General features: G+C 38.7%; 3 protein-coding genes across 6 annotated transcripts; 1 reads left to right on the top strand and 2 right to left on the bottom strand.

The window, feature by feature from the left end:
* The first annotated feature begins 551 nt into the window (after positions 1 to 551).
* On the top strand, positions 552 to 8,601 carry dus1l (dihydrouridine synthase 1-like (S. cerevisiae)). 3 transcript variants are annotated; one of them, XM_032587138.1, is made up of 14 exons: positions 552 to 674; positions 1,735 to 1,976; positions 3,710 to 3,818; positions 3,896 to 3,946; positions 4,120 to 4,232; positions 4,324 to 4,406; positions 4,489 to 4,592; positions 4,693 to 4,840; positions 4,995 to 5,091; positions 5,286 to 5,365; positions 5,515 to 5,684; positions 5,791 to 5,828; positions 6,340 to 6,415; positions 7,967 to 8,601. In XM_032587138.1, exons 2-14 carry the CDS (start codon positions 1,740 to 1,742, stop codon positions 8,134 to 8,136), a joined length of 1,476 nt encoding a protein of 491 aa, XP_032443029.1. In that variant the 5' UTR covers positions 552 to 674; positions 1,735 to 1,739; the 3' UTR covers positions 8,137 to 8,601. The 3 variants fall into 3 exon arrangements, with proteins under 3 accessions (XP_032443029.1, XP_032443031.1, XP_032443030.1); XM_032587140.1 differs by having other exon boundaries at positions 5,515 to 5,695; positions 7,967 to 8,136; XM_032587139.1 differs by lacking the exon at positions 552 to 674 and adding an exon at positions 694 to 861.
* A 2,431-nt stretch (positions 8,602 to 11,032) lies between these two features.
* LOC116735333 (tryptase-2-like) lies at positions 11,033 to 15,869 on the bottom strand. 2 transcript variants are annotated; one of them, XM_032587141.1, is made up of 5 exons: positions 15,749 to 15,869; positions 15,336 to 15,513; positions 13,383 to 13,657; positions 12,684 to 12,823; positions 11,033 to 12,504 (listed from the first exon to the last, which is right to left on the bottom strand). In XM_032587141.1, the coding sequence occupies exons 1-5, from the start codon at positions 15,798 to 15,800 to the stop codon at positions 12,313 to 12,315; spliced, it is 837 nt and encodes a 278-aa protein (XP_032443032.1). In that variant the 5' UTR covers positions 15,801 to 15,869; the 3' UTR covers positions 11,033 to 12,312. The 2 variants fall into 2 exon arrangements, with proteins under 2 accessions (XP_032443032.1, XP_032443033.1); XM_032587142.1 differs by having other exon boundaries at positions 11,033 to 12,489.
* A 2,519-nt stretch (positions 15,870 to 18,388) lies between these two features.
* On the bottom strand, positions 18,389 to 21,684 carry LOC116735334 (tryptase-2-like). The gene is made up of 5 exons (XM_032587143.1): positions 21,558 to 21,684; positions 21,119 to 21,296; positions 19,911 to 20,185; positions 19,578 to 19,717; positions 18,389 to 18,728 (listed from the first exon to the last, which is right to left on the bottom strand). Exons 1-5 carry the CDS (start codon positions 21,607 to 21,609, stop codon positions 18,540 to 18,542), a joined length of 834 nt encoding a protein of 277 aa, XP_032443034.1. The 5' UTR covers positions 21,610 to 21,684; the 3' UTR covers positions 18,389 to 18,539.
* Between the last annotated feature and the right edge of the window lie 1,399 nt (positions 21,685 to 23,083).

Below are 23,083 nucleotides of genomic sequence, written 5' to 3'. Positions count from 1 at the left end.
GGTTTTATTTTTAATGTCAAACAGCAATGTTCACCTGCAGGCTGCCTTCCCAAACGATAAATCAAATGTAACAAAAATTACTTTTTATATCTGTGCAGTATTGTTTATGGCAGGAATCATTTTCAGCTAACAGTTTTAGCTTATCAATGCAATCTTCTGTCAGTTACAACATGACATGTTTCAAACCGAGGTTACTCCTGGATGGTGAAGGTGGTAAGGGATTACATGGAAATAAAACACAATCATAAACTGAACGTAAAAGCAAGTGTAACTTGGTTTCTAATGTTATGGAGCTGACTCTGAATTTCCATTTTTAGAGGATTTTTATTTGTTTTACATTCTTGTCCTTTCACTGTTATTACATTAATAATTTATTTTAAATGAGTTCGGAATTACGTTTTTATTTAGAAATAACCTGTGATTTTCTATCATTTATTTTAATACTTAATGCATACAAAATACACATTAAAATGTATTCTGCCTCAAGTCAAGTTTTTTTAACATCTGCTGTAATGTGTCACAACCAAACGGGGGCGTCGTTTGGAATATCTTATTTGCAACCAGAAGTAACTGAAGCGGAGAAGAAGAAACGTTCCCTGCCGGTGTTATTTGGCTGTTGCACATGGCTGAAGGCGCCGCGTGAGGAGCTGTCTGCAAGCATCACAGTGAAGAAGGTGAAACATCAGCTTGAGCTTCCAGACACACCGAGGTCCCGCTTCTCGCTGGCCGCACAGCGGGCCAGGAGGCTGGTACACGGCCACGACAGCTTTCTGTTTGACCCGGGATAACTGAGCGCCAGTTAGCGCGGCTCTGCTAGCGACACCACAGCTAACAAGTTTTAAGAATACTAAAGGCTAGAAGGTGGAAAGAAAACAGAAAAAAAAATAGTTTGAGGACAAAACGAAATTAATCAAACTCGCTGATGTCAAATAATTAAACATTTACTATATTTATGAGATTCTCCATGGTGCTGAATTGCTACAAAAGAACGTTTAGTTATTTAAATAGCTTCAGGAAGCGCTGAACATGATTAAATACTGACTATTTAATTTGACACTTCTTTTTAACCATGCTGTGTGCTGTCCTTATATAAAGGTTTAGACATTCATGTCAGATACGTGCAGGAAACACTTTTTAATGAGTAAATATAAAACACAGTAATAAAACACCTGAGGGGTGAGAACATAACAGAGAGGTTTTCATGTTGACTTTTGTAAATATTCAGAAATGAATTTCTAAACTCGTCAGTCTGTGTCTAGTCCAATTCTTACAGACTACCTTTTGCTGCCGAGGTCTTTAAATTTGAATATTTATTCTTGATTTATGTTGGTATTTTGTTCTGCATATGTTGTAGGTTGAGGTTCAACAATCCTCATTTACCCATTCCCTATCCTTTATCTGAGCTTTACTAACTCAAAACAAAGTCTATCATTGTGCATTCTGTTGATTGACGTTCTAGTTCATACACCAAAAACTGTGGGAATTCTTAGTTTTAACATATTTATGTATTTTCACTATCTGTCCTTTTGATCACAGTTCAGAGCCAAAATTAGGGAATATTGGGAAATTTGGATTTCTGATGAATTGATAATTGCATCTGTAGTTGCAGGGATTTCTTTCTGATTCTAGCTTTCTTATAGACATTTGTTAGATGGCTGTCGCAATCACCAAGAGAAAAGCCCTGCAGCAGTGTTTCTTAATATAACGCTGCTCTTTGCTGTCTGTGGACCCCAGCTGTGATGGCCAAGCTTCAGGGCTTTGAGTTCTGGAGGAAGACCCTGGGGGAGGCGCGCTTTGTGGTGGCGCCCATGGTGGACCAGAGCGAGCTGGCCTGGCGCTTGCTGAGCAGGAGACATGGTGCTCAGCTCTGCTACACTCCGATGCTGCATGCTCAGGTATTTGTCCGGGACGCCAACTACAGGAAGGAAAACCTTTACAACGAAGTCTGTGAGGAGGACAGACCTCTGATTACCCAGGTGAGAGTTCACACAAGGTATGATGACTAGAAACTAAAGCTGGGCAGGTGAGAGGACGAGGCAACTTCATTTATAAAGCACCTTTCAGTCAATGGCAACTCAGAGTTCTTATACATAGAAGATCAAATTAACATATATTAAGAAAACACACATCAACCAGATTAAAATTGAAAAGGTTTAAAAATAAAGTAAAAAAAAAAAATGCTAAGCGTATAGGAAACCGCAATTAAAAAGGTTTTTAACACTATTTTTAAGGAGCTCAGGATGGCAGCACTGCTACAGTCAACAGGAAGCTTATTCCAGATTTTTGGTTCTTAAAACCTGAAAGCTGCTCCAGCATGTTTGGCTCTGACTGTTGGTTTGGTGATGGGTTCTTTAAAACTGTGGAAACCACGTTCCTTACTTTTTCAGACCTATGAATAAATAAATTAGACTTATTATTGAAAGCTTTTGTAAATATTACATAAATATAGTTTGCCATTATTTAGTATCGCATATTAATTAAAATCTTTCTTTCACTGATCAAACAGGAAAACTTCCTTGTTTTCACTTTTATCACTACAGGAAATAATTGTTATATTGAAATTATAAAAACAGGAAAAACTGAGCACATATATAAATAAATATACAATATATCTAACAAAAATAATGTTATTGATGTTGCCTTTCTTAAAGGGCGTATATTTTTTAAATTTATATAAAAAAAATTATTTATTTTTTTTACTTATTTTTTGCTGGGTCAGAGGAAGGAGTGCAGTGATCAAAGGCATAAAACCAAAAGGCATGACATATTAGATTTGTTTGTTTAAACGATCAAACTTTTTGTTCAGCAGAAACTTTAAGGATATCATGCATAGTTCTTATTTGATTTCACATACATTAATTTACTAACTAAGCCATTTAAAGTCCGAAAATCATGTAAACAGACACAGAACCAAACTGTTCCCTGCTGATGTTTCTCTTGCAATATTTTAGTTTTAACCATGTAGTTGATGATAAAAGCTTTGTGTCTGAGCTCTTCTACTGGACCGCTTTTTAGGTTTTTACTGAAAAAAGTACAACTAAAATTAAAATTATTTTATGTATTTCAGTTAAAAGTTCAGAATTTAAAATGTTGAAATAACTATTTTTCCTGATAATATTGTTCCACTACTCCACCTTCACCAAAATAATTAGACTATAGCGAGAAATCAACTTATAAATACACAATTATATTTGTTAGCTCATTATAAACTGATTAAAGTGGTCATTGCATCTGCTAGGTAACAGTTAATAACTTTTTTTATAAGAAATTATTTTTAAAAAATTCTCCCAAAAATGTCCCATCTATAGCTGGAAGTGTGTGAGAGAAGTAGGGGTCACTCCCAGAAACTAAGACAACAAACTCCATCATGCTGTAATCGTCTCACACACCTGGAGAAAAACACACCGCAGCGGTTAGAAACTCTTAGACAGGAAGTAGTTCTGAACCAATCACATCCAGTCATCAAAAGGTGCACAATAATAAAAATGATGATGATATCAACATGTACAAAGACCAATCACTTTATCATGTTCATATAAAAGCTATGAATTGTCAACACTGTAGATAAATCTTGAATAATAAATGTGAACAAATTTGTGTGACAATCTCCAGTGTTTGTGCAGAATGAGCCTCATACACATCACTTTGAAACACAATGCGTCTCATGTGGTGTTGGAGTGAAATTGTTGTCCTGTCATGTTTGTTCCAGTTTTGTGCCAACGACCCGGAGGTGTTCCTCCAGGCTGCTGCCCTGGCCCAGGACTACTGCGACGCCATCGATCTCAATCTGGGCTGCCCACAGATGATAGCTAAGAGAGGTACATGAACGTAGGATAACTATCTAGAGTAGAGCTAATACAAAAGACCCAAACTAATGTTATGTTATTATTTTAAGGACACTATGGAGTTTTTCTGCAAGATGAATGGGAGCTGTTGGAGAGGATGGGTGAGTTTTTACTCATTTTGTCATATTTTGTGTGTAGCTTTTTAAACGAATGGCATTTTCTATGTTTCTAACATTAACATGCAGCTTTAGTTGTATAATTAAACCAGTATCTAAATCCTCTTTATTTAAATAGCAGCAGTTATAAGGATCTACCTTTCTCCTTACATCGACAGTCAGCTTAGCCAATGAAAAGCTCTCGGTGCCAGTCACCTGTAAGATCCGAGTCTTCAAGGAGATCGAGAAAACGGTGCGCTACGCTCAGATGCTGGAGAAAGCTGGATGTCAGGTAGGATCTGTTTCCACCACCTGTTGAACCTTGATTTAAAAAAATGCTTTAAAACTGTGGTAAAGTCTGAGATGTTTGGTAAATGTCCCAGTTACTGACAGTACATGGCAGAACCAAAGATCAGAAGGGAGCCATGACGGGGATCGCTAGTTGGGAGCACATTAAGGCAGTCAGGTGAGCTGCTGTCCTTTTTCTCTGGTGTTTCTATAAAAATGTTATAAGAAGAAATATTTCTGACTTGGATTTTCTTCTGCAGAAAAGCAGTAAATATTCCAGTGTTTGCAAATGGGAATATCCATCATCTGAGTGATGTGGAGCGCTGCATTCAGGAGACAGGAGTGCAGGGGGTCATGAGTGCAGGTTAGTTCTCCTTTAACTCTTTGTCCTATGAGGTTCAGTTATAGAGTGCTCTGTGTCTGAACTATTGCATACCTTTCATCTGCCTTTGTGTTATCTGTAGAGGGGAACCTCCATAACCCGGCCCTGTTTGAGGGCCGCAGCCCCCCAGTGTGGGAAATGGCAGAAGAATATCTGGAGGTGGTGAAGCAGTACCCTCCTTGCTCGCTGTCCTACATACGGGCTCACCTCTTCAAGCTGTGGCATCACACGTAGGGCTTCATTCATTCTCACTGGACGGATGAAGTCTTTACATGCTTTCCCCTTCCTAATGGAAACTTAAAGTCTTACTGATTAGGTTGAGCTGTTGAAACTGTAGTCACATGGAACTAAATTGTGTGTGTGCATATGTGTGTGTGTGTTTAGGCTGCAGATCCACCAGGACCTCAGGGAGGATCTGGCCAAGGTGAAGACCCTGGAAGGGTTAGCACATGTTAGCGCACAGCTGAAGCAGCGCTGCCAGGTACAGCATCTTAGGGGAGGAGGCCAAAAAGTTGACCTTTGACCTTTGTTATCAGTATATTACTTAAAAATGTTCTCAAAACAACAATATTATCATTTATCGCAGTAATTGGAAAGTTGTATCGTGACAGACCCATTTGTTTATTTGAAATGATTCAGGTTCTTAGTTCTTTGGTTCTTTTCGTCTCAATGTAGGAGGAGATTTCTGGTGGGGATGAGAAAGACGGGGGTCTGCCGCTGCCTCACTGGATCTGCCAACCGTACGTCAGACCACCGTGAGTCACGTCCTCTGTTTCTACTGCTGCAAGCATGCGGCCCGGATGACTGCAGATGTATAGTCAGTAAAGTACCCAAACAACAAAAGGATTTATCACAGGCATGTTTCTTTCCCACTGTTCTGCTGGAAACGACCAACATCCACCAGGCCCAAGCCGGCGGTGACCAACGGCAGCTGCCAGGAGGCCGAGGTGAGGAGCACCGTGTGTCAGAAAAGAGCTCTGGAGGACTCAGACAGAACGGCTGAAGGCCTGTCCAAAAACAAACTGAAGAAAAGATCCCGCAACCCCAACAAAAACTTCTGTCCTGAGCTGAAACGTGAGTCTACCGTGAGTCTACCTTTAACCTCAGTTAAAGATTTACCTTTAAATCACAACCAACAGAACAAGAAATCTGAAACAGTTTTCCTTTTCCCCGCTTGTAGCCAAATACCTCAAATGTGAACAATGTGGCAACCCAAAGGTAAGCTGAAGGCCTGGCTGCGGCCCGCTGAACGTTAACAGAACCTTTAAGTTAAAAGTTGTACGCCTAAATCTTACTTTATCAATTAAATCCAAAGAGTTTTTATCTCTATGCTGCTAATTTACGTCACAGTGAAAATATGTTCAATATGATTTAATTTTAAGAAGTAAGAAACAGCTATTGGGTAATATTTGAACATTTTAATAACTTTTTCAGTAAATTCCACCACAAGCAGTTTTTTGAGGACATTACTGATCTTGATGTGACCCAAAAAGGAAATGAGTTTGACAGCCTTAGTGTTGATGTTTTATATCTGATGCACACATCCGCTTTCACAAACATAAATCAAAAGCTCCCTGTTTCCCCAAAGTCACATAAAATGACTGTTTGCATAAAGAATGTCATTTTTTGTAAAGTTTTTTTTTTGTTTGTTTTGGTTTTTTTAATTCTCTCCTTCCATTAACAAAGATTTCAGGAAGCTTAGTCATTCCTGTCATGTTTTGCTCTGCAGGGGAATAAATGTGTGTTCAGCCTGTGTCGAGGCTGCTGTAAGAAGAAGGCTTTCAAAGAGGTGGCAGATTGTCCAAGTGAGTACAATGAAAACTGAATGTTCTGTTGCTAATGTATCACTGGGTTTCTAAAATCTCAGTCAAGAACAACTTGATTTCATCGAATCTTCTCACACAATTCATCCTTCTGATCATTCCCATGTTGGACTATTTTTAAAACACCATTATTCCAACATATTTGTTTGCGAAAAAAATGACAAAGCAACTAAACATAATAAATGTTGAAGCTAAAATAAAGTGCTGTAATGCATTCAGTGGATCACCCGTGTAAACGGACAAGTGTTTGGCCACTTGTCTGTATGTTCTCTGTTTTAACTGCACATTCACTTATATTGACGCATTTAGAAAAATGTTAGAAATGCAAGGTTATTCTGTTGTTATTTTTTCTTGAATATGTTTTTCTGTACTTGCCTTTAGAAATCAGTTTTCATCATAATATTTCCTTAAGTCTATCTTTCAGAAAAACAAACTTAATGCTGACCTTTTCAGTTTTAAAGTTCTGATCATCACTGAAACGTAATTTAGAAAATCTAAACTATCCGCCTAGAGCAGACCTTTTGTTTCCTTTATCATCTTGGGTCAAATTCAGGCATCTGTTTATATGACTCCTTCAAGAATTTGAAAGTCATTTCTTATCATTGAGCAAGAGAAAAGAAATAGTCTGTAATAAATTATAAATAAGCTTTAAGTCAAGAAACACATGAATGAAATGTGTAGAAAATAGTTTAATGAGCCTCACAGCTTCATGGCTTCAGACTGACACAATAACAGACGTGGCCGATAGAAACAGATTATTAAATGTTTGCTCTCCAAATAAAGTTGGACGTTCCCAGGCAACCAAGTTCACACAATCCAGTATGGCTGCCATGCTTTTTAAAGGGAGTAATAGTTACAGAAATAAACTGTTTTAGTAATCATACAGTACTGCTGACTCTGTCAGCAAACACTTTGTGCTGGAATGCATTAAATAGAGAGAAATCCATTATCATACTATGCTTTAGTTCTGACTGGGATCGCCAAGGTAACCACTAGGTTCAGCCAGAGCCAGAACTCAGTGGGTTTGGTTTTTTGTTCTGTTCTGTCTGCCTGTGGTAAATATTATGTAAAATCAACCTTGTTCAGCAACCTTATTATAATGTCATTCCCTCATCAAAAACATACCTGGAGTGCTGCCTTGATTCTTTCATTCATAAAGAATCCTTGAATCTCTCAGCTCCTCCAGACTAGTGGCAGCAACAAATGGAAAACATCTGGTGGAGCTGCACATCTGCTGAGCTTATTATATGAACTACTTCCTGTGAAATATTGGTAAAAGCATTGTTAAAGGCTTAATGGAAGAACATTGTTGCAATAACTTCCTGAAAGCAGAGTGTCAGAGCAGGAGCTTCTTAAAGAGACAGAGACCCAATTTTGAGACGTTAAATTCCAAAGTCAAATTTCTTTTAGGTTATGTTTGATGTATACAGTATTTCATAACTGAAGTTACTTGATAGTGCCATAAAATGGCTATATGTCACTGTAAGACTCACAACACTGTCCCTTTAAGGATCCCTGCTGTCTGATTTCCAGGTCATGGGCTGAGGTTCAAGACCAAAGCAGACAAACAGAAAGCCGAGGAAGACCAGCAGAAGGAGTGTGAGCGGACAGAGGCCTCAGTGACGGAGCCGGACAGAAACAAGCAGACTGCTCAGGCGGCAGCAGCTTCCTGCAGGGAGCAGACGGAGCAGACCGAGGCCTAGCTGCTGCCTCCGGAGGGGTCCTGCAGGGTTCTGGGGCAGGATGGTTTTATTTTGGCCCGTGAAACATTTTCAGGTTCATAACATCACATTCCAACCTTGTTGGTTTGATCTGAAATGTTGAACCTTTTCATTTGGGGGAAAATATGGACAATAAAATCTCCCGTGATGAACTGCTGGGCTTTGGGCTTACCACAAACTTTTTCTATGGAATTAAAGATGGTTGGCTCATAAAAACGCTTTCCCATCTGAATCATGAGTGTGTGTTTATGAAAGGAGAATGTATTTTACCTGACAAATTTTACTGAGTCACTAAAATGATATAAACTGTTTCATATTCCATATTTTGATATAACAGAGCATTTGGCTGCATCTCAGCCCTCATTCATGTCGACTTTCATGACTCCAAGACTGTTTAGAACCAAAGTCCTGATTATATCAATGCTAATAAAACTAAACTGGACTCTGTGTGCTGTGAAGAGGTGGTGCTGTTATGAACACAACCGTTTACACAACCTGCTTTTGATTTCATGTAGTTGTTAGAGGGTGGTTGGTTTCTAGTTGACTGATTGTCTTTGTGCTTTCTCATGAGAATTGATTCTACCTGTTCAGAAGCTCACCTGAGGATCTAATGGAGGAAGTAACAGAAAGCAGTTCTCTATCTGCAGCTACACTGGGGAGAATATATCTGTCATGCTTATTATCCAAGCTTTATTGTAGCAGCAGCTTCATTTAATATTACAATCATTGTAGATTGAAAAAGAAGGAGTCATCCCTTTTCCCCGATCCTAATTCCAGCCTTGTGCAGGTTTACTGTCTCAGTCCACAGTCCTGCTGTCTGGGCTTCACCTCCTACATCGTTTGCTTCGTCTGCCTCTGTTCTATTTCTTTCCCTTGTCTTTTCTGTTTTACTAGAGAGAAAAAACAACTAGTGCCACAACATCTTAAAGGGGCAGTATCATGTAAAATTTACTCTTGAGCTTTATGTCATGTTATGTTATCCTCATCAAAAACATGCCTGGAGTGTTGCCTTGATTCTTTCATGCATGTTTGAGAAATCCTTTTATCTCCATGGCAACCATTCAGATATGCGAAACACCTGGGTGGACCTAGCCCCGCCTTCAAGACGCAGCTCCTCCTCAGAGCTGCGGTTTCCAAACTTCCACCTCACAGAGCAGCCCTTCTCCACGACTCCTTCACTCAGGTCCTTCAGACTAGCCAGCAGCAATTAGCAAACAACTGGTGGAGCTGCTCATCTGCGGAGCTCATTATAGGAGCTACTTCTCAGTAAAACGCTGGTAAAGGGTTCATAGAGGAGCCATGTTGTGATGACTTCCTGAAGACAGAGTTTCAGAAAGAGCAGGAGTTTTTAAAGAGACAGAGGCCCAATTTCTAGGCGTTAAATCAGGAAGTAAAATTTCTTTTAAATTATATGATTTGAAAGATTTTTTTTATAATAAGGCAACATAGTTTAAAAAATGGATCTGTGACTGGAACATATACAATATTGCCCGTTTTAAAAGAAGTGCTTATAAGTTCTTTGTAAGAAAAACGTCAATGGTTTCTTTGAACAGTGGATTTTACTAAGTACCCACTGTAAAATAAATACTTTTGATTTTATTAAGCTGTAAAGAGGATTCCTGACATGGTTCATGTAGTTTGAGTTGATCTTATCTCACCTAATATTTCTACTTCATCAATATTACCAATGTGGACCTAGTGCATCTGTTCCATGGTGGCTAGGTGGGTGGAACAGAATCAACATTGTAGCCACAGAAACCTTCTGAAGAAAACAAGACTGAATTTTCTGAGAAAAGATATTTCAAGCAGATTCTGACCACATCCAGCCGAGTGATCAGTGATCAGAAAGCCTCCATTTCCTGACCGGAGCAAAACGCTAAAGATTTTCAGCAAAACTGCATTATGCATGTACGATGCATGGATTTTACAAATTTTAAAAAGTAAACTTTTGAAATATATTGATCATGTTTTTCTACACATAAGACAGCTTAAATGCAGTGTAATTTAAGGCAGCAGTTGTAGCCACTTTGTTAGCAGGAGATGCACCACTAATCTTCAAGAGATTTTAGAGTAAAGAAGACAGAACTTCCTGTGCAAAGCAGCAAGAAAAGCAAATCTGTTATACAATCTGTAGTGTAGTCTTAGCATATAATCCTATTTTTGACCATAAGCAAATGTCTGTTGATTTAATATATTAGCATATTTTTTCACTTGTATTTTATCCAGTGTGTTTATGTTTTTTATTTTTAATATTCAACAGAGTTATAGAAGAAATATTCAGCACCATCTCAGACTCTCCTAAATAACTCATGGATTTCTAGATTTCAGCTGCAGCATCTTTGGTTGCCATTTTTCCATTTTACATGTATGCAAACGTTATAAATCATCAGGATCGTTAAAGATTCTAAATAATGATGCTCCACCTACTGACTCTTGTCACCATGGCGACACTTGACCAGCTGGAAGGTGAGTGCTGATGGAGGAGAAAAGCTGCTCCTCTCAGCTCACACACTGTCCACAAGGTGTGTTGGGATTTATTTATGTGTGTGTTCAGTTTATTCTGACGACTTACCAATTTGAACTGATAACTTACTGCTTACGTGACGTGGCGTGGGTAGTTAAATTTTACATATTATGTTCTCTTTTCTCTTTACCATTTTTATTGATTCGCCTGTTGTTGCTGTACCTAAACAAATTCCCACACAGGATTAATGAAGTGTCCAGTATAAATGGTAACTAACACAGGAATAATACCTCTGTACACAAAACATGTGAATTTGTGAGGTTTTCTAATTATTGTAACATTGCTGTAATATACTGACAACAGACTTTCTCTACTTCTGCCAAGTCAACAATGATGTAAAGTCAGACCACTAGATAATGGTGCAAAGGTTTACGATATAATATTCATTCACAACTGATGTATCATCATGATAATCATCATGCCATTGCTAATAGCAATACAGTTCATGCAGTACAATTTGTATTTCAAAAATATAAAGTTTATAGTTGCAGATGCTACATGTAAAATTAATTTTAGACTCACTCTTACATGTGTCTTGTAAAGTGAACATTGCTGATGCAATTTACATCATTTCATGTTTTTTTTGTCTTATTCCTTTTTTGGTAATACGCAGATAAAGCTAAGAAGAAATTAATGCTTTTTGATTCTCATTGTTTTTTTCCCTTCTTTCAGAAAGTGAAACGCATTATGTAATTCATGGAGTGAATTATTTACTTCTTTATTTCTTGTAATTTTAATGAAATAAATTCAATGTTTCAGAAAATTTTAATCTGACAAAAAGTACATTTCAAGGGGGGGAAGCATTCTTAATGTATTGATGTCATCCAAGCATATTCATAGAAAGTTGAGTGGAAGGAAAAAGTGTGTAGGAAAAAAAGTACTGGCAGCAGGGTTTATCAGGGCTTGAGAGGATTTTATGTTATAAGTTACAACATTTAATTTCCCTCTGAGATTAATAACGTCTTTTAGGATTGTCAGCAAAATCCGTTCCAGAATTTGGTGGAACTTCAGAAGGAGGCTGGAGTCAGCACATCAAGAGCTACAATACACAGACAAACCCAACTCATTCCCAAAACAGAGATGCCACTTGTACTTTCTGACAAAAAAATTTTTATTATTATTTTTCATGATATTCTCATTTTGTTAGACGTACCTGGATGCTTTTTGACGTACTTTACCTTGTTGCCCAGAACTCTGACCCAATAAGTGTTGGGTTTTAAATGGGCTTTAGAAATACATCAACATTCACAATTCTGTCAAGCCTGTTGTTATTCTGTTGTTGCCTCACCTTTTTCTACCACACTTTTTCTAAATAGTTTTAAAAAGTCTTTGTGGACGATCTCTCTCTTTTTTTTTTTTTTAGCCTTATGGTGTCAGTGACTTTTTGCAGGACCGCTGTCATATCAGTAGCCTTGCATTACAGTAATTCCACTTTTTGAATAGAAATACTGAAATTATATCTTGTTACTTAATTTACATCTCTGGGTGAGGAAGAGTCAATAAACTGGAAGGTTTGATTGGGATAAAGGAGACAAGCTGATGAAGGCAGAGAGTCTTCAGGTCTCTTTGGTTTCTTGGAATTAAATATCAAATTATTGATATAGTTCAGATATTTTTACTTGCTTCTTGGAATATTAGCCAAAAATAATGTATGTCATGATGAAGTCCATATAACTAGAGACTTGAGTGTAGATTCCAAAGCGGTCTGGGGTACGACAATCATCCGGACTGTGAAAGCTCATGATTCCCACCTGCACAAAGCCGCCAGCTGTTTGGCACATGAGCGGGCCGCCATGGTCTCCTGGTGGATGCTGAAAGTTGACACACTGTGATAATGTTAGTTTGTTTGTGTGCCTCTGAGTCGCACAATGGCTGACATTGAAACTTGAAAGTAATGTGGGGGGGGGGGCTTACATGTTTTTAGCAGATGGTTTTATGTTTTCACAATAAACCAGATTAAACTGATGTTCTGCATGTTAGCTTTTATAGAAATGTTGAAACTCACGTTGCAGCAATATTTTCCTCCAGCAGGACTGCCTGCACACAGCATGTTGTCACTCAGGTCTGGAAACGTAGCTTCACATCTAGTCTGACCCACAATTCGAACCTCCATCTCCTGTAGAGTGTTTGATTTCTCACCCCAGACTACATGGGCAGAGAGAGAGGTCCAGGTGAGGATACAGATTATTACTATACAATTATTATGCACCTATACAGTATAATGTGTGCGTGACAGGGGTGGGCATTTATCGCATTGCTTATCATTTATCACAATAAATTTCATGGACTTAAGATTTATCTAAGAATTCCAATTTATTGTCATGTTTAAAAACTCTTAAACTGTCCATGTTGTCAGGATTGTTAGTTTTACTAGTTTCTCCACTGTTTGCGCAACTAAAGTATCAATAAATATGAATTCATTCGAAAATATCATTAAATGAAGTTACTTTCTGCAGTCTAGTGATATAAATAACAATTCGTTTTGTGGCTGCTGTCCTGTAGAAGCGTATTACAAAAGGTTTGATTTTCAGGAGCCACGCCATGACAGCCATGAGGCTGCCTGAAAGAGAATAAACAGATCTTATTGTCACTTTTATTACCATCACAATGCTACCACAATATATTGTGGTAACACATTAAGTTCACCCTTAGTCTGTGTATGTGTGTATAGATTTATGCAGTATGAGTGTGAAAAACGTTCTACCATTGATTTTTCCCCACCAGCCTGCGATCCAACACTCAGAGGAAGAATCGAAGATGTCATCGTCTTTGGGTAAGTTCACTGGAGCAACGTTCTTAGAGAATTTTAAAGGGTCTTTTAACTTTATCAGCGCAATGTCATTGATGAAGCCATTGCCAGTAACCCTGAACTCAGGATTACGAACAATGAGGTTTACTTCCATGTAACGTTCAGATGGCTTGTCCAGCTCATATGTGCCGATCCACACTCCTGTTCGATCCCACCTGGACCTCAGTTCACTGAAACACACAAGAACAGACAAAAGAGATCAGATTACCTGTAACCCCAACCCTCAAACACTTTATGACACTATTCAAAGAATCCGTTCACTCTCCTTTACTGCCTTTATCTGGCTTGACAAAACGAGACGATCAGATCTCCCTCGTTTATAGATGTTATGTTTAATATTTGTACAATAAGTTCCTACTGTCATGAACTGTTGTGGTGGAAGCGGTGAGGAAGACGCAGATGACCCAGGTGAGATGATTGATGGAAGTTTAATGATGAAAATAAACTTAAATAAGTCCAAAAGTCCACAAAACCTGGCAGCACAGTAGAGCGGAAGGCTAGGGCTCAGAACTGGTAGCAACAGGCTACACGGATGGACCAGACACATTGACAAGGACCCGACGAGGAACAAGGAACACAGGTGGAGTTAAATACACAGAGGGTAATCAAGGAAACGAGAGACACCAGGGAACAATCAAGGGGAGGACAGGACAGCACGGAGACTCAGAGACACAGAAAACTCTAAATAAATACACAGAAAAACACAGATCCTGACACCTACTTTCATAGTATTTGATAGTATCAGTTTTCTACCCAATCAACTACATTAACCCTCCTGTTATGTTCGTTTCTAGGGTACAGCAAAAATGTTCGTGGGTCAATTTGACCCAGGGAGTGTTTAATCATGCAATAGTGTCAGAAACCAAAAAATTCCTCCAAAACATTTTTGTATCTGATTATTAACTCCAATACTAACCATTTCAATCAATATTTGTGCAATGATGTTTTATTATTTCTCAGAAATTAAGGATCAATGACGACAACCTGCTCATTTACTCATTTGGACATAAAAAATGGAATTTAGATTTTTAATGTCCACTGAAAAAAACCTAGACACAAAAAAACAATAATTTCCTTGAAGTTGACCTTTGGTAAATTATTTTATATTATACTTTTTTTTTTTTACCAAAGGGTGATCTTTATAATTGAACTTGAGACACACATACTGTTCTGGGTCAAATTGACCCGCTGATTAAAATCAAGATAAATGAGTCATGCAGAGAGTATTTATGTTTTCATCCACTTCTGCTGAGTGTCACTCAGAGTGAGTGGAGTTTGTCCACAGGAACAGAAAAGATTCCCGTCAAAGGTTGTGTGAACACCTGCTTTCTCGCAGTTTCCTAGTGAAGTAAAGAGAATAGTGAGAAAGTGGGCTTGTGTGTGTGTGGTTGCGTGTGGGTGTGTGTGAGTGTGTGTGTGGTGAAATATGGTTCATAACTGCAAGGAAACATATAGAATTGGACATTTTAAAATCTTTTTTTGCACTTTAACCTGACTGCCGGGTCAAATTGACCCGAACAGTATCGATGTAAAAAGTAGACCTAGGGTTTGGTACAAATGTGTAACATGAATAAATTTTCAACTTATGTCTAGAGTGCACCTATTAAGACAAATAGAAAACGTTTCATGCAAAAAAAATGCTTCTATTTTTTTTTTTTTATTTGTAAATTTTAAAACGGGTCAATTTGACCCGGAACATAACAGGAGGGTTAAGAGACTGGAATGTATTTTTGTCAAAGCCTCTGACTAACTCTGTATAAAGCAAATTAATAGTTCAGACATTTACACTAGAAGTGTATAATTGTGGAAGATTATTAGAAAATACTCAATAATTCCATCCAGACTTACTCATCCCAGCAGCGCCCAGCAGTCATGATCCACTTCTGATTGAGAATTGAACCACTGCAGTGCCACTTTCTCTCCCCACTGTCTGTCTTGATGTCAATGTAGACCAAACCAGGCCACCTGCCTTTTGGGGCGTCCCCCCCACCAATGAAGGAGCTCCTCACTCCAGCTCCCATCAAAGCTAAAAGAAATAAATAAAGTAGAAATACACAGTAGTGTTTACCTTCATGCTTATTGTGAGGCTAAAATATCTAGTTTATCATTTTGGTGTAAATATTGTGGATTCCATATTAATTCACAGATGGTATGCACTCAAATGATAAAGTTATCTACAGAATACAAGAGGCATGAACAGTCAGCATATCTCTTCTTGTTATCACTCATTTTGTTCTATGTAAAATGATCTTGTTTCTCACCTGCAGAGCACTGGAGCAGAACCAGCAGAGCGAGCAGTTTACCCACAGCCATGGCAGAGATGCAGCTCTGTGGAGCCGAGAGGCTGCTGGAGTTTTATACACACAGCCGACGATGAGAGACTCTTATCAGATCCATCACCCAGCCCCTCCAGGCATGGGCAGAGCGGCATGTTGCGTGTTTTTAAAGTGGACCCACATGTAGAGCGGTTGGCAGATTTTGAAATATTTAATAAAAAAAAAAAAACTAAAAAAAGATGAAATGCGAACATACAAAAATACAAAAAAAATTAAAGCTGCGAGCAGCCTCGTGCGGCCCTCGCAGCCAAGCGCCGCTGCGGCCTATTGGCCACTGCGGGGGTCCCAGCCACCGCAGAAACTCTCGCACAGTTTCCAGAGCCGCAGCCTGCTCGCCACTGCAGAAGCTATCGACCGTTCACAGTAAAATATGACACTTCCTGTTGTCAGGGGGCATGGCCTAAGTGATGTCATCATTTGACCATAGGATATTTAAGGACACTCAATGATGATCAATAACTGAACGTTTGGTATCTCTGTGTGTTTCTGTGCAGGATATATAACAGTTTCGTGTTTCATGGGGAATAGGTGAACTTTGACCCCTGGTAATCCCCCTTCAGCATGCTCAAACACTCACTGTTTTGATAACTTTGAATCAGACATGCCTTATGATCAGACTGACCGAGTTTGAAGCCGATCAATCAAAATCCCTAGGAGGAGTTCGATCAAATACAAAGGCTGTAAACGTCAAAATCGGGGTCAAAATCGGACCTTCAATCCAAAATGGCCAACTTCCTGTGATACTTGCCTTATAACATTAAATGTACATTCTGAGCGTCTTGGTGAGCTCTACAAGTGTACCAAATTTCATGTCTCTACGATGAAGTACGTTCATACCATTGTGTCTTCTGAAAATTGCTAGGTGGCGCCGTTGAGCCATTTTGTTTTGCGATTTTTGCGACGACCTTAAATTTCCAAATTTTTAAACCGCCTAGACGCGTCCGCCAAGTTTGGTGAGCTTTTGAATATGATAAAGCCTCCAAAAAGGCGCCCAAAGAGCGGGGCAGAATCGTGATAATAAGAAACAGTACAGATACAATACAATACGCCTTCGCAGCGCTTTGCTGCTCGGGCCTAATAAATAAAAAATCCAAAGTTGAACAGAAATAAACTATTACAAAAGTCAGGCCGGTTACATGAGGAGAACTGTAGGAGGCCAGGGAAATGATGGGGGAAAAAAGAATACAAGACGTTGACTGCTGGACAAAAGGCCAGCGGTCTATTATTTATTTTATTTTTTTTTGTTTAAAATTTTTCTAAATAGTTTAAATGTTTCTATTTGTACACAACATAGTCCTTGTGAACATAGGAGTGTGAGTGTGACTTTGTATTTGATACACTGTAGGGGCCATTTTCCAAACAAATCTTACTTTATGGGGTCCGACTGCCCAAAGATTGCTATGTGTTTAATTATGTTCTAATTTAACACATTAAATCAGAACTGAGTTTAATGTGTTAAATGTTAATGATAGCCCACGACAAGGCCGTCCACCTGAACTTCAGCTGAACAAGCAGAGCTCTGATCAGAGATGCAGCCAAGAGGCTCAAGGTTACTCTGGACCAGATGATCCAAAGCTCAGAGGGGGAACCTGCTCAGAACCTGTCCACAGGATAACTGTTAGTCATCGCTGCACAAATGTGCTCTATATGGAAGAGTTGCTAGGAGAAAGCCATTGTTGGGGAAAAAAAAAAACATAAGAAATCCTGTTTGCAGTTTGCTAGAAGCCAAGTTGGACACAGCAAACATGTGGGAGAAGGAGCTCTGGTCAGATCAGAGCAAAATTAAACTTTTTGTTCAGAATGCAAAACATTCTGCAATATGACAAAATAAACAAAAGTTCAAGAGGTGTGAATACTTCTGCAAGCCACTGTACTTTGTTTTTGCTGGTATAAAAGTCTTCTGATAATTTACCAAAGACTCTCTTTATATTTGTCTACGTTCTAGAAAAGTGTAGAATTTCTAAGAAAGTTGAACTAATCAGAGAGAGTAAGTCATAGGGCAGGGGTGTCAAACTCCAGTCCTCAAGGGCCGGTTTCCTGCAACTTTTAGATGTGCCTCTGCTGCACCACACCTGAATAGAATAATTAGGTCATTAGCAGGACTCTGGAGAACTGATCTACACAATGAGGAGGTCATTAAGTCATTCATTCCAGTGTTTTGTACCTGTTTCACATCTAAAAACTGCAGGACTGCGGCCCTCGAGGACTGGAGTTTGACACCTGTGTCATAGGGGGTCAGGTAAGGGAGAGCTCAAATATTACTGGTATATGGTCAGAGAAGTGGACAGCACAGGAATCTCCAGTTGCTGACTGTGTTACAACTAATGTGAAAAGGCCTCTGACTGAGGACATGGTTGCATAACAGTTGAAATAAATCTAACCCAACCTCAAGGGTCTATTGTAATGAATAAAATGATAATTATTCAAGCACTAAGTTGCATAATTGCAAAATTGTTAGTTTAGAGAAGTCTTTATTTTTCATTTTTAAGCTGGTTAATGTTTTATTTTTTCATTGAGCTACAGACAATTTTAGTTTATGAAATAAACACAAACAGACACCAGGAGTGATGCTTCAAAGCTTTAATGCAATGTGGTTAAATGTTTGACAGTGAGAGAGAGAGAGCAGTAAGGGTTGAGTGGATAAGGAGACAAGCTGAGAAAGGCAGCAACTCTGCTGGTTAGGGAAGCCTCCCACTTCCTCTGGCTTCTGGGAACATTAGTCAGAGGCTAATTCTTCATCAAGTTGCTTCATGCGATCTTTGATGTAACCCATAAAACTGGAGACTCGTGTGTAGATGCTAGGAAAGCCGGCAACCTCACAACCATTAGGACTCCCATAACTCATGATTCCCACCTGCACAAAGCCTCTGGCTGTGCGGCACATGAGCGGGTCGCCGTAGTCACCCTGAGGAGAAGCAGATTTAACTTAAAGTTAGGTTTTATTCCCTGAGCCTGCCTACACAATCAAATTGCACAATGCTCTGGAACTATGTGGTAATTAAATTGTAGTTGTTGTACATAAGCACACATGTTGAGAGGGAGCTGAGACAAAATGGATTGTTTTATTTTTACGTTAGGGACAAGTCCGAGTTCCTGGATGAACCCGGTGCATTGAAATCAAGGAATGAAACGCTGAGCGAGTCTGACTGGGTACAAGTAACAAGAAAGCATGAACAGATTTCTGGCAGGACAATGTTTTAATTCAGCTATACCCTGAAAACTTACCACACCAGGTTGTTTTTTTTGGTAATTAATTGTTCAAATGTAATATAAGTGATACTGATAAAGACAAATTTGAATAGTTTCTGCCTTTTTTCTTGCAAAGCGTTAGAAAATCAAATTAAGTATGAGATTAAATTAGGACTGCTGGTGTCATGATGAAGGCTTGTTGGGGCTTTTAGGGATTTCTTCCATATCATATTTTGGCCATGCATTTGTTTATCTTTATAGTTTGCTTACATCTTGCTTTTTTACTTTATTCTTGCATTTGGTTTTTAATTTATTCTTACTTTAGATTATGTTAAGCATTCATCTTTTGGTTGTTTATTTATATTTATTTCCTTTTCACCTGACTGTATTCATGCAATTTTGTGTGACGGCGTGTGTGTGTGTCTGTCTGTGTGTGTGTGCATGTGTGCCTTGGCATGATTTGTTCTAACTTCATGTGAGTTAAAGTTTTTGCTCTGATACACAAACGTCTCCACAGATATTAAAATAGAACATCATCTCAGTTCACATATATGTTGAAACTTACGTCACAGGGGTTCTTTTTCCCTTTAGGGTCGCCTGCACACAACATCGCATCAGTCATGGTCGGATATTTGGCTTTACAATCTTTCCGAGGCAAGATGGAAATCTGCACCTCCTGAAGAGGTTTTGTTCCTGGTAGAGGAACTGGATGGAAACACACAAAGAGTCATGCAGCCTTCATGTCAAGGATGAGTGTTTGTTCAAGTAGATTTTAATGTCGAAACACAGTTCATTATAGGAAGGTTCAAAAAGCATTTCTGATGGCAAATGTTTTGAAAACATTGCTTATGTAGGTTTTACACTATAGAAAATAAAATAAAATGGAAAATAAAATCACCTTTGCCAATATCACCCCAGCCTGCGATCCAACACTCAGAGGAAGAATCGAAGATGTCATCATCATTGGGTAAGTCCACTGGAGCAACGTTCTTAGAGAACTCTAAAGGGTATTTTAACCTTAACAGCGCGATGTCATTGACGAAGCCATTGCCATCAGCCCTGAACTCAGGTAGACGATCAACAAGGTCTACATTCATGTAACGTTCAGATGGCATGCCCAGCTCATATGTGCCGATCCACACTCCTGTTCGATCCCACCTGGTCCTCAGTTCACTGAAACACACAAGAACAGACAAAAGAGATCAGATTACTACCTCTTTTTTTACTTTTTAACTCTCAAACAGTTTATGACACTATTCATCTGAAGAATCCATTCACTCTCCTTTACTGCCTTTTTCTGTCTTGACAAAACTAGAGGATCAGATCTCTCTTACTTTAGCTGCCAGGACATTGAGAAAAATCAAATCTACACATTTTGAGTTACATAACTCAGGTTACATAAAACAACAAAGCAGATGATGTTGCTGTTTGTGCATACACCATGACTACAACCAGTTGTAAGGTAAAAATGTTTCACTTAATTACGTCAATAAATTAAAATACATTTAAGGTATCTCCGTGATAGCGAATGTAGAAATAACACCAACTGAACGACCTGACCTGTATGTTATTAATATCATTTTAACCCTCGCGCAGTCTTAGCGTGGGAGGGTTAGAAGTGACGGTCAGAAAGCGGGAAGCGGGGTCAGGTGTGTCCCTTCAAATCGTCAGTTCCCGAAACCACACACAAAAAAATATCCAGTAAAGACACAAAGCCAGACCCTCAAAACCTTGTGGGGTTCCCTGTCTCTTAAGACCATGGGTGAGTTTAATTACCTTTTAAATATTCATTTATGAATATTATGAATCATTCTTAATAGCCTTGTCCTGTCAGTATTTCATTTCATTTTATTTATTTAAATTAGGACAATACATATTAATGAACATGTCAACAATAAGCATCGATGTAAATATGCCAGAGTTAGCACAACTGCTAATTTTCTTACTATCAGTTTTCTACCCATTCTAATCAACTATGTTAACTGATTGAAATGTATTTTGTCAAAGGCTCTGATTAACTCCACATAACGGTTCAGACATTTACACTAGAAGTGTATAATTGTGGAAGATTATTAGAAAATACTCAATAATTCCATCCAGACTTACTCATCCCAGCAGCGCCCAGCAGTCATGATCCACTTCTGATTGAGAATTGAACCACTGCAGTGCCACTTTCTCTCCCCACTGTCTGTCTTGATGTCAAGGTAGACCAAACCAGGCCACCTGCCTTTTGGGGCGTCCCCCCCACCAATGATGGAGCTCCTCACTGCAGCTCCCATCAAAGCTAAAAGAAATAAATAAAGTAGAAATACACAGTAGTGTCACCTCAGAATAAGGAATTCAACATTTTGGTGTAGACAAAAAGTCAGTGTGCACCTAAAGACACGACACAAGAAACAACAGTAAGGTGGCCAACAACATCCTGAGATACTGACTAAATAATGAAAAGATATTTATAATATCAACCTCACAAATAATCAGTTTGTGAGGTTGTCAACATGTTGGCAATGAAGGAACCCTTACAATGAATGATCTTGTTTCTCACCTGCAGAGCACTGGAGCAGAACCAGCAGAGCGAGCAGTTTACCCACAGCCATGGCAGAGATGAAGCTCTGTGGAGCCGAGAGGCTGCTGGAGTTTTATACACACAGCCGACGATGAGAGACTCTTATCAGATCCATCACCCAGCCCCTCCAGGCATGGACCTCCTTACTTTGTGTGGACAAAAATCTGAAGTAATTTGGAAAAACAATATTTTATTTATATTTCTTTGAATTGAATACTGGAGCTTTTTTATTTTTTGCATAAATGTTTACTATGTTTACCTTACACTGTAACACAAAACTACTCATATCCTTTGATTTTTTTTCACATTTTGTCATAGCGTTATCAGATAGTTCAGTGAACTTAACTAAGTCTTGTTGCACATTATTTTTTTAGGGGTATAAGAATAAAATGGAGTGATAAAAGAGACACGCCGCCTTTCTCTGATTTATATTTGTTAAATGTTTTGTATACCCTTTATTGTTTCTTTCCACAATCATGTTCAACTTTATGTTTTTTTTATTTTATAAATTCCCTGTAAAGTACATTGAAGTTTGTGGCTGTAATGTGACAAAATGTGAAAAAGGCTACAGATGAATAGTTTGGCAAGACGCTGTCCGTTACCTGCACGAACACTGACTGAATCCCAAGTCTCACTATAAAGGAAGCAGATGTTGTCTCTAAATATCTTGGCCTTAGTGTAATATGACATCTGGTAATCTATATATGACATTACAAACCATTTGTTTGTTTTTTTTACTTTAAGGTTAAATTTTAGTGTTTTTATTATGTGAATGATTGAACCCCACTGAAAACATCTGTCAAGTGTATAAAGGTTTCTTGAATTGGTGGTTTTGTTTGTGGTTGTGGTAATGTCTGGTGGTGATGAGACAGCATACTGGAAAGTAATCAAGGGGGGAAATGTTGCTGGGTCAGATGTGTCTATATTTCATCTGTAACATTCAGATGGTCAGCTCAAAGTTTGACATGAACAAGATGTGTTTGTCAAATTGTTCCAACTGACCGTTACCTGACTTATCAAAGCAAACAACCAGGAAGAACCCCCACCAGTGTAACAAAGGAAAAGCCCCCTCACTGCCTTGGTGAAGTATTGTTGGTGACCACATACATTCATCGCTTTCATGGCCATGAAAGTAGTTTTGATGACTACTTCCAGCAGGATGATGCACAAATCAAATTAAAGAGGTTTCCAGCAAGATAATGCATTCACTGTATGGTGAAGTCCTCCACATGGTCACCACATCTCAGTCTTTTAGGACTGGGTAGAACAAGAGACATGTAGCCTACCAATATGGTCCAGTAGCACTTGGAGTTCCTGTATCATGCTAACATGGACCAAAATCTAAGAGAATTTATTTAGTCACTTTTTCAAAAAATCTCTCCTATGAAGAAATTTGGCTGTTTCTGAAGACTAAAAGGATTCCATCCTCTATCTAATACAGAGACAGAGCACTCTATCTTGTACAGTCTAATTCTAAGAATAAAGGTTGAGTGCATACTTTAAAA

This window comes from Xiphophorus hellerii, chromosome 16 (assembly GCF_003331165.1).
Source record: "Xiphophorus hellerii strain 12219 chromosome 16, Xiphophorus_hellerii-4.1, whole genome shotgun sequence".
NCBI classification, from domain to species: Eukaryota; Metazoa; Chordata; class Actinopteri; order Cyprinodontiformes; family Poeciliidae; genus Xiphophorus; species Xiphophorus hellerii.
This window is presented reverse-complemented; position numbering and strand designations above follow the sequence as displayed.